Here is a 9,786-nt window from a genome sequence, read left to right as displayed (position 1 = left end):
CCCCCCGTTTCTCTTCCCTGTTCATATTTATCAAGTACAGGGCAGGGCGTATCCTTCTCTCTGTGTGAAATCTCAAAGCGATGAGTTTTATTAGCGTGGATCTGGAGGCTTAGAATATTCTCAACAAGAGCTGCTTCACCCTTTTATTAACCTCCATGGGGGAGGGGGGAGGCGTGCAACACACATCAAACTTAAAAATTGCCCCGACAGTCTCTTTCCTCAAAATGATCAAGCTTTTACTAGGATATGAAGATCTTTTTCTTGCCCCCAGAACACCTTCAGGCGCCCGGAATCTACTGATAATGCACCAATGACTCCCTGCCCCCTTTAAAAAGCAGCCACATTCAGGAACCTCAGCGGTGCCACCCGCCACAACGCGCTTTAGCCGACGGCTTAATTCAAAGGACCAAGCAGTCACTCTTGACAGCACCTCTGCAGCCAGCCCGAAAACTCCAGCCCAAGGACGCCGTCTTGCCGACTCTGATATAGAAAGTCTGATACAGAAACTTAAGGGAAGGTTGCCTTTACTCAATCCTGGTAGATTCCCAGTTTGCCAACTCCCTCTCCGGCCCAGGCCGGTAATTTTCGACTCCTCCCCCGCCTCTTTGACCTCGGAGGTATCCCCCTCCCCCCGCTTCTCCTTGCTGTAAACCTCCCGAGGCTGAGGTAAAACAACGCAGAGACTCTAAATTCAGAGCTGAGGCTTAGACAGACTGCAGAAGAGAGAGGAAAAGTGCCCGGGCTTTCTGAAAAGAACATCAGCTGGATTTGATGAATTCCGTCAGCTAAATGGGGCTTCTTTGCTCCTGGGTTCTCCGAGAGCTGGGGCGGCAAGGTGGGTGCAATTTGCAAGCTTTGGAGCAGATCTAGTAGACTACAAGCCAACTTCGGAGCCCACAGCTCCTTTGCTATGTAGGCTCACTCCCCATCTACTAGAAGAAGGATACACTTAGGGAAAGCTTTGTTAAAGGTAGGGTTCTGGGCCGACTTGGACCAAGCCTCTTAGTGCATCCTGATCTCTGGTTTCAACCAAGGATCCCAGGCAGAACTCAGTTAAATTTTGTCTTATTCAGTAGTTACAGAGGGCAAGGGGAGGATTTCCTTTGGAAAGGGTTATTCCCCCGATTAAGAGAAAACAGTAAATACCTCCAGAAATACGATTTTGTGAAGGAGTTGGCAAATCACTGTCCTCATTTGACCCAGCTCCTCACAACCATCAGCTTCGGATCCTCAGTCTCAGGACTGACCTGAGGTTTGCGGCTTCGTCCCTGCCGGGAATGTGCAATTCTATCCTGACTGAGAGCCGAGCAGCAGACCGCACATGATCACTGCCTTTGGAGCCGGCCGCCAAAGAATCCAGAGAAAGGAATGCTGATGACAGAAACAACCACCTGAACTCAGAAAGGCAGGCTAGGAGCCTCTGCCTGGAGACGAAAGTTCTGGCTAATTCACTCGGATTGTTTTAACAGGTTAATAAAGTAATTGGCACTCAACACGACTACAGTCTCAGTAGGAGTCCTAGGCGATAAGATGGGAATCGCAGTGAAGGTTTGTTATTGTTAACAGCTACCTTTATTACCGTTGCTTTATTTCTTAGCAAAATAATAAAAAGGGACAAAGAGAGGGGTAATAATTTCCAACATGATCTCTCTGTGGGATCTCTCTCTCCCTCCCTCTCTCTCTCTCTCTCTCTCCCTCTCTCTCTCTCTCTCTCCCTCTCCCTCTCCCTCTCCCTCTCCCTCTCCCTCTCCCTCTCCCTCTCCCTCTCTCCTCTCTCCCTGTGAAATCAGAGAAGTCTCTCCCCAGATCCCCCAACAAGCCACAGGCAACTGGAAGAGAAATAAATTAGCTCTAAGCATCTACATCCAGCTCCTCATGGTACGTAAGTGCTAATCCTGACTCCCTGTAAGAGCATGTTGTTTTGTCTGATCTTTGGACATAATTAAAGATGCCAATGGTCCCTATAGCCTTTTTTTTTTTTTTTCTGCAGGATCAGAGACTGTTCAGGAAAAAAAGTAGAAAAGAGTACACGTGCATTCTTTGTCCTTTTCAGGGCCGAATGAACTCGTCCATGTTTTCTTCTGACCCCTAATATATGTGTTTATGAAGGTGAGGGGAATATATCGTTTGGTTACATTTTTCCATTTGAATAGATTGTTCATTAAAAGTGGAAGCCTATTTGTTCTACTAAGTTCAAACCAAACTCTGGTTCCTGGGAATAAATAAGCGAAAGTATTCATAGCTTAAGGAAAATTTGACCAAAGAAAGCCCCCCTTTTCGGCTCAATATTATTTATGTAGAAAAGCATGGCTTTTCTCATTATACAATTTTTTTCAAAGAAACACTTAGTATTCTATTATATCTGCTAGTCATTAGAGAATAAATAAGTTCTAAATATTATTTTACCTTTCAATTGCAGCTAGAACATATTAAGATTTTTAAAAATGGTGTTCATGAGGTTCAGAAATCTGTGTCTGACTTTAAATATAATGTGGAGTGTTTCCGTTTTAATTAAACAGGAGTACACAAACAAAACAATCTTTAATGGACCACCAAGTAGCTTAAAAATAACAATACACTCCAAGAAGTGTATTCCAAGGCCTGTGGGCAAATACTACAGACTCAAGAGGAACTTATTAAATTATCTTAACATGTATCTCTATTGTATGAAGACACTGGAATCTTATATAGGTGAAGGAGGATGAAGAAATAATTTCTGCACTTCACTCATTACTTCATTTTCAAAATGAAGGAGCTCAAACTACAGATCCACACCCCTGCGGTTTTGAAGGACATATATTTGCCCTAGTAGCATACAAAGGTCACATGAAGTCCAATTTTGACAGAAGAGTGTCTAATCCCTCATTGAACACAAGAGGTCGCCCCTGTAATCAAGTGCTCAGGGAAAATATTGCTAATCACTTTTATGTAATCAGTTTTATGTATGCTATAAAAACGCTGACAACTTTACAGATATGCTTGATGTGTTAAATACACACATAGCAATCAACTAGGGGAGGAGGAAAAAGTCTGTGGTCATATGAGAATCTCTAGGGAAAGGGAACCAGTGTTGCCGACTGCAGGAACTTCGATTTTTATGCAAATTGTATAATCACAAACACACGGACCTTCATAGCACATTCATCATGGGATCTTATTATTACTGAGTTCCCTCCAGCGTTTCCCTATGAGTGGGAGTAGCTTATGCATGGATCCTGGCTTTTATCAGTCTAAGAACCAGGAAAATGCCTGCTTACAATAGTGTCCTGAACTAAGAAAAGGAACTCTGTGTCTGGAACTCTGTGGAAGAACTGCTCACAGTGAAAGTTTGTTCCCAAACTGTATGCTAGACTTTCTACTTGGAATTGTTATCACCAACAATTCTTTGTAATGTGTTGTTTGAATTAAAATATTACTAATTGTTTATGTGAGTGAATGCCTGTATATGTTTGGAAGGATGAATAGTGAGGGTCCTTTGTGGGTCTCCAGTCATTAGATTCTGATGCTTCTTTTAAATGCCAAGTTATAAACATGGCATGAGGAAATAGAATTGTTTCAGATCCCCTATTTATCTTTGTTGTTGCTTGTTGTTGGTTTTAAAACTACAGTCAGCTTGGTTATATAGAAGGGTAGCATGCCCTTATTATACACAGCGAACTGCTTCGCGGGGCTCAGCATAAGCAGTTTGACAAAAGATTCCACGCATAGGATATCAGAGAGCAGAAACCGGGTTGAAAGGAAACAAAAACACAACTGGAAAACTTAAAATGAGTCAACTCAACTTTCCATCTTGCTCACGAACTTCGAAATAATTTATAATTAAAAAAAAAAAACAGGAAGAGAAGAGATCCTATCTGCCATCTTAAAGAAAACAAAGCAAAAGAAGACAAAATGGGAGTTCTTGGTAAATCTCCTACAGGGAAAAGGGGAAAAAACCCACTCCTGCTTCTTAACCTCTTTCTCTCTGTATGTACTCTGAAAAGTCACAGGCTTTCTAACCCAGCCACTGAGGCCTAGGTGGGATCCATTGATTTTTATCAAGGTTAGATCCGGTGGAAGATACACAGAAAGGAGTTCCTTAACCTCTGGGTATTCTAAGAGGCAACAAAAAGCCAAGAACTCTGTTTCTGTTTGTAGTCTCTCTCTCTCTCTCTCTCTCTCTCTCTCTCTCTCTCTCTCTCTCTCTCTCTCTCTCTCTCTCTCTCTCTCTCTCTCTCTCTCTTCCCCCTCCCCCTTTCTCTGATGAAAGTCTCACTAGATAAGAAATGACTGGTGTAGAAGCTCTGGGAGAAGAGTGGGAATTCTGTGTCCCCTAATAACTGCCTCTGAACGACTGTAGATTTGGGGAATCACGAAAGAAATTATTGGCAAAAGTTACTGATGAGATGCAGCCAACATCTCCAGATGGCTTCCCCCAGAGGAAACAAATTAGAAAGCTAACCTCAGTGGAAGGGAGTAGGCGCCCCACTCTTCTTTTGCAACAGACCCTCCCTGCTCACGCCTTCATGCTAAAAGATTTAAAAGTCTCTAGAGAGCCTTGTAAAGTTGCGCTTATAATTACCAAGCCGTCTAACGGCCGGGTGCACCTTTGCTTTTAAAAAGAGTTGGACAAGAGATCCATCGAGAGACCTGGACACTACCCCTCCACACACACACACACTTCCCGACTCCCGTAAACTTTAGTGTACTGCACTCTGCCTCTAGATTAGAACCCTTTCACGCTAGACTTAAAATTGATCAGCAGACCTCACGGGTCGGGAGGAAAGGAACCGACCTCGGAGTTAATTCGTTTTACCTTTTCGTTTGACCTTTGCGTTTCCAACCCGATTGTCCTCTAGGGTGACAAGCTCCCCTTTCCTCCCACCCCAAGTCTTTGGAGAGCTCAGATTGGGGAGTGACAGGGCCAACAGGGTAGCAAGAAAAAAAGAACACAAAAATACAAAAACGAAGTCATAAAAAAAAAACAAAAAACAAAACAAAACAACAAAAAAACCACACACACAAACAAACAAACAAACAAAAAACCAAACAAACAAACAAAAACCATTTCCTCTGGGTCTAAGCGTCCCACCCCGGGTTGGTCCCCTAACGCGCAGCGCGCGGCTAGCTCCTGGAGATGCACCCTTTCCTCAGGCAGCGCCTAGCCCAGGGTTGTGCGCGCCAACCCGGGAGCCAGTGGAGGAAAGCAGCCGGTTCCAAGTTCCCCCTTTTTCCTGGAGCCCGGTAGGGACCCGGTTCACAGGAAGGACCTACCCACCAGCTACTTGCCACGGGAGGCAGAAAAGGGAGCCCCGAGCTCAGCGCAGCCAGAGGTCCGCGGGGACCTGGGGAGCCCACGGCGCTGGAACCCCAGGACACGACGCGGCGCGTCCGGGGAGGAGCGGGGAGGGGGTGGTGGACAAGGAGGAGGCGGCGGCCGGGGACCCGGGCCACCCGGCGCCCAGGGAGCGAAGTGGCCTCGGGAGGCTTAATCCTCTCCTGCGGGCTCGCCGAGCGGGCAGTGGCGCGCGGCGGCGCCGGGGCTGAAATATGATAATCAGAACAGCTGCGCCGCGCGCCCCGCAGCCAATGGGCGCGGCGCTCGCCTGACGTCCCCGCGCGCTGCGTCAGACCAATGGCGATGGAGCTGAGTTGGAGCTGAGAAGTTTGAGTAAGAGATAAGGAAGAGAGGTGCCCCGAGCCGTGCGAGTCCGCCGCCGCCGCTGCGCCTCCGCTCCGCCAACTCCGCCGGCTTAAATCGGACTCCCAGATCCTCGAGGGCGCGGCGCAGCCGGGCGGGCATTGGTTTCCCCCAGCCTTGGCAACCCCCGGGGCCACTATTTGCCACCTAACCACAGCACCAGCATCCTCTCTGTGGGCTGTTCACCAGTTGTCCAACCACCATTTCACTGTGGACATTACTCCCTTTTACAGATATGGGAGACATGGGCGATCCACCAAAAAGTAAGAGGCGGTTTAACCTTGTGGGGCTCGGTGTGCCGTTGTGGTGTGGGGGGTCTCTCTCAGGCACGGATGCCAGGGCTCTTTGGATTTGTAGTCACTGCCTGGAGAGACAGAAGAAAAGGTGTTTCTTTTGTTGTTGTTGTTGTTGTTGTTGTTGTTGTTGTTGTGTGTGTGTGCGCGCGCGCGCGTGTGTATGTGTGTGTGTTTCTTTTTTCTTCTTGTCACGCTTGCAGCTTGCCTGTTTGGTGTGAATGCAGATCTTTGGGAAACTGATCATACCTTGTGTTTGAACGCTGTGTGCCCTCCCAAACTCTAGCCGCCCGGTGCTTAGCAGTGATTTCCTCCTCCAGAATCCAGAGCTCTTGGAGAAGGTTATTATGTAGCAAAGGTCTGCCTGCACAAACCATACCGGCAGATATGAATTAGCATTAGACTTGCAAAAAAAGAGAGCGAGGTGACAACTGTATTGATGTCTACTCTTCTAACAATATCCATTCCCGTGTGCTATTGAAGACCGTGCTTCATGGAAAATATAGACATCCCAGCGTTGGTTTAATGCTTCTAGTCAAAACCTTTTCTTTGACATGACTTATCCATAATCTTGCCTAATGATTATAGCAAAGAGGGAGGAGGGGAGAAAACACAAAATGAGCGGGTTTGATTGCGTGCTAAGCTTACAATGTAGACTATTCAAATCTGCGTTTTACATATATTCCACCTCCCTTTTTAAAAAAGCGAGTCAAGGTTTTGATGGCACACTCCAATTACCATCCCAAAGTGCAATATTCTTTAAGGAAAGAAAAAAAAAGGAAAAGAATTTCTTCCAGAGTACACCCTAAACGACACTAAAAGTGTGTTTATCTCTGTAGGAAGTAAACGGTTAGTCAATCATGTATTTATTTTCATTTCAGAAAAACGTCTCATTTCCCTATGTGTTGGTTGCGGCAATCAAATTCACGATCAGTATATTCTGAGGGTTTCTCCGGATTTGGAATGGCATGCGGCATGTTTGAAATGTGCGGAGTGTAATCAGTATTTGGACGAAAGCTGTACGTGCTTTGTTAGGGATGGGAAAACCTACTGTAAAAGAGATTATATCAGGTATGCCATTTTTACAGGGTTATTTTCTGAGATTTCCTGGCTCTCCTTGTTTATTATTTGACATGCCTTTGGTTTTTTTCGGGTGGGGGGATGTTTACATTTGAGCGGCCAGTGTGCAAAAATGTTTTAAAAATTAAACTGTTGTTCATTTCATATCTCTGGGGGGTGGGGTCTTACTGTGTTTCATAAATTTTTGTTGATAATGTTTGTTAATAACTCTCAATTTTTCATGCAAAAATTATTTTCCTCTTTAAATTCACCTTCTATGGACAACAACAACAAAAGTAAGGCAAATAAGTTTAGGGTTTTAAACTTTCAAAATTCTATTTTCACTGTATAGTTTATCATCTTATTTATTTTTCTCCTGTTTTATCACTGACTTACATTATTTTGGAGGTTCCAAATAAACAGACAAAAGTTTCACCCAAGGATTTTTGAAGAACAAATACAATCATTGCTCCCTTTACTTTTGGGTTGAGTCTTCCTTGGTAGAAAAGTTTAAAACCAAAATAAAATATTCCTTACCACCACCAACAACAAAACCCGGCAGAAATTTAATCTTTTTAAATATTAACCCTTTGGTGATATCTAACTGTCTTTTCTTTCTTATCTTATCTGGGCTGATGAATTAGACTGAGCAGATCAAATTGCCCATCATCTGTCTGCGAACAATTGGTATATTTAGGTAATTGAACAGCTTCCTTTCTCACATTAAAATCTAGTAACTGATAAAATGAGGGAATCGGCCGACGGACATGACTAAAACCCAGAAGAACTGTGCTGGCTTTTGTTGCACTTTTTTTTTTCTTTTTCTTTTTTTCTTCTAATTTCAAGTTTCTCTGACCTACGTGTATATATCCGAAACTACTTCACTGTCTACCTTAGAAAGCCTGGCAGAATTTCTAAAGGAAAATGTGTTTCTTCTAATACAAAGCAGGACACTGTTCGCCTTCACTGTTAGGCTAGGGATAGCAGAAATGTATCTGATTTTAAATTCGGAAGTGGCTGCTAGCAAGTGATCAGCTTTTGTAAGCTATAAAGGGCTTTGGAGCTTAAGAACTTTCATTAAAGTTTAGTTAACATTTAAAATATGACCCCACCAGTTTTTCTCCTGCTAGAATAATGCCCTCAAGTCTTTCTTTCTTTCTCTCTTTCTTTCTTTTTTAAATCATAGAGTGGAGGATATACTCATAATAGATAAAATTAAACAATGTACAAGGGAGGGTTTTGCTTGCTTGTTTGTTTTGTTTTGTTTTAATGACTTGAGGAGAATGGGAGGAAGTGGGGTACAGGAAAGGGGAGGGATTTCGTAAATGGTTTGGGAACCGGCAAAGTAAGTCGTCCTTCTATAAAATGGATGATCTTGTGTTAGAGAGGCAGAAGGTAGAAAAAAATTTCAAATCTGTCTTCTAACTTCTGACAAATAAGCCCTTTTCATTGTTTACTTGGCTGGTGTGTGCACTCAGGGTACTGGAGAGGGAGAGCCCACTTTGAGACTCCTAAAGCATCCTTCCTCCTCTGAAGGTACTGTTTTTCTCAGTTGTATACAGAATTGCCTCAGTCAGGGTATGTCCATTTGCAGATGAAGTAACTCAATTACTTTTTAGTCTTCTCTTCTCTTCTCTTCTCTTCTTCTCTTCTCTTTCTCTCTCTCCTATGAGTGTGTGTGTGTGTGTGTGTGTGTGTGTGTGTACTTATGCAAACACTCACCCACAAGCCCTTTGGAGGATCTATAGTTGTAAAAGCAGGGCAGAGTGACCATTTTTATTTTAAGATCTCCCACTGGGGAAGCAATATGCCCCTTCTTTTGTGTGGATCTTGTCCTATCTCTTTTACTCTCTACATAAGAATTACTGATAGCTATAGAGGGAACCAGGCAATGCAGCAGTGGATGGAACCCATATGAACTGAGTGGTGGTAAGGAAAGGGTAGCAATGAGGAAGCTTTTAGCTGTGAGGGTTGGTTTTGTTGTTGTTGTAGTTGTTGTTTCCATTTGTCATGAAGCATTGGTCCCCCAGGCAAACTGCAATAAAGGTACATGCTTTAGGAACCCGAAGAAAGACTGATTGGAGGAACAGAAGCTGGGCTTTAAAATAAAAGAGGACAAATGGAGAGAGAACTTACCATTAACAAGGGGCCCGTGGAAAATCTTTAGTTGGATAAATACGGGAAGGCCTTTGCTGGAGAGAAGCTGGAAACCCTCTAACACTTCGTTTTGTTATTCCTTTCTAGAATTGTGTGTGTTTACAGATGGGATGGGGTGACTGACAGCCAATCCCCTTCCCAACCTGTGTTGTTGTTGATGGTGGTGGTGGTGGTGGTGCATTTTCAGAAATACTTTTAGTAGCAGAAATTGAGGGAGAGAGAATGGAAAGCATATGACTACTGGTCACCAGTGCCCCCCTGAATCCCTCCCTTCGAGTATTTGCAAGAATAATCCTGAGACTGGTTACCAGAGACTGCTTCTAGGTTTAGAATCCATCAATAAATTTTCCTTGGTTTGGGCTGGGTGCCTGAACTAAGAGGTACCAACTGAGACAGACACTGAGGTTTCCCATAAAGGTTCGCCTTGTTAAAGGGGCGGTTAAGGAAGAAGGAGGGAGAGGAAGAGAAGGGGGAAGGGAGGAAAGGAGTGGGGTTGTTTCTATCCTCTGCCCAACTTTGTTATTGCTATATTTTTCCAAGCAGGTCAGGTTTATGGCCCGAGTCGCTGGCCATCTTGGGCCAGAACCTGCCTAAATA

General features: G+C 44.1%; 1 protein-coding gene and 1 long non-coding RNA gene across 5 annotated transcripts in view; both read left to right on the top strand.

The window, feature by feature from the left end:
- The first annotated feature begins 254 nt into the window (after positions 1–254).
- Positions 255–3,313, top strand: LOC116083351. Of its 3 annotated transcripts, none has more exons than XR_004115683.1 (4): positions 255–835; positions 1,204–1,548; positions 1,807–1,878; positions 1,991–3,313. It is a non-coding gene; the product is annotated as an uncharacterized LOC116083351 (long non-coding RNA). The 3 variants fall into 3 exon arrangements; XR_004115682.1 differs by having other exon boundaries at positions 255–1,548; positions 1,991–2,109; positions 2,520–3,313; XR_004115681.1 differs by having other exon boundaries at positions 255–1,548.
- A 2,294-nt stretch (positions 3,314–5,607) lies between these two features.
- Positions 5,608–9,786, top strand: part of Isl1 (ISL LIM homeobox 1) — an 11,382-nt gene continuing 7,203 nt past the window's right edge. The window contains exons 1-2 of one of the 2 annotated variants that reach the window (XM_031360345.1): positions 5,608–5,943; positions 6,855–7,044. In XM_031360345.1, coding sequence (XP_031216205.1) covers positions 5,916–5,943; positions 6,855–7,044 — 218 coding nt within the window. In that variant the 5' untranslated portion in view covers positions 5,608–5,915. The remainder of the gene's footprint in view (positions 5,944–6,854; positions 7,045–9,786) is intronic. The other variant, XM_031360344.1, reaches the window with a different exon arrangement.

Source organism: Mastomys coucha, unplaced genomic scaffold (genome assembly GCF_008632895.1).
Source record: "Mastomys coucha isolate ucsf_1 unplaced genomic scaffold, UCSF_Mcou_1 pScaffold8, whole genome shotgun sequence".
In the NCBI taxonomy this organism is placed as follows: domain Eukaryota; kingdom Metazoa; phylum Chordata; class Mammalia; order Rodentia; family Muridae; genus Mastomys; species Mastomys coucha.
This window is presented reverse-complemented; position numbering and strand designations above follow the sequence as displayed.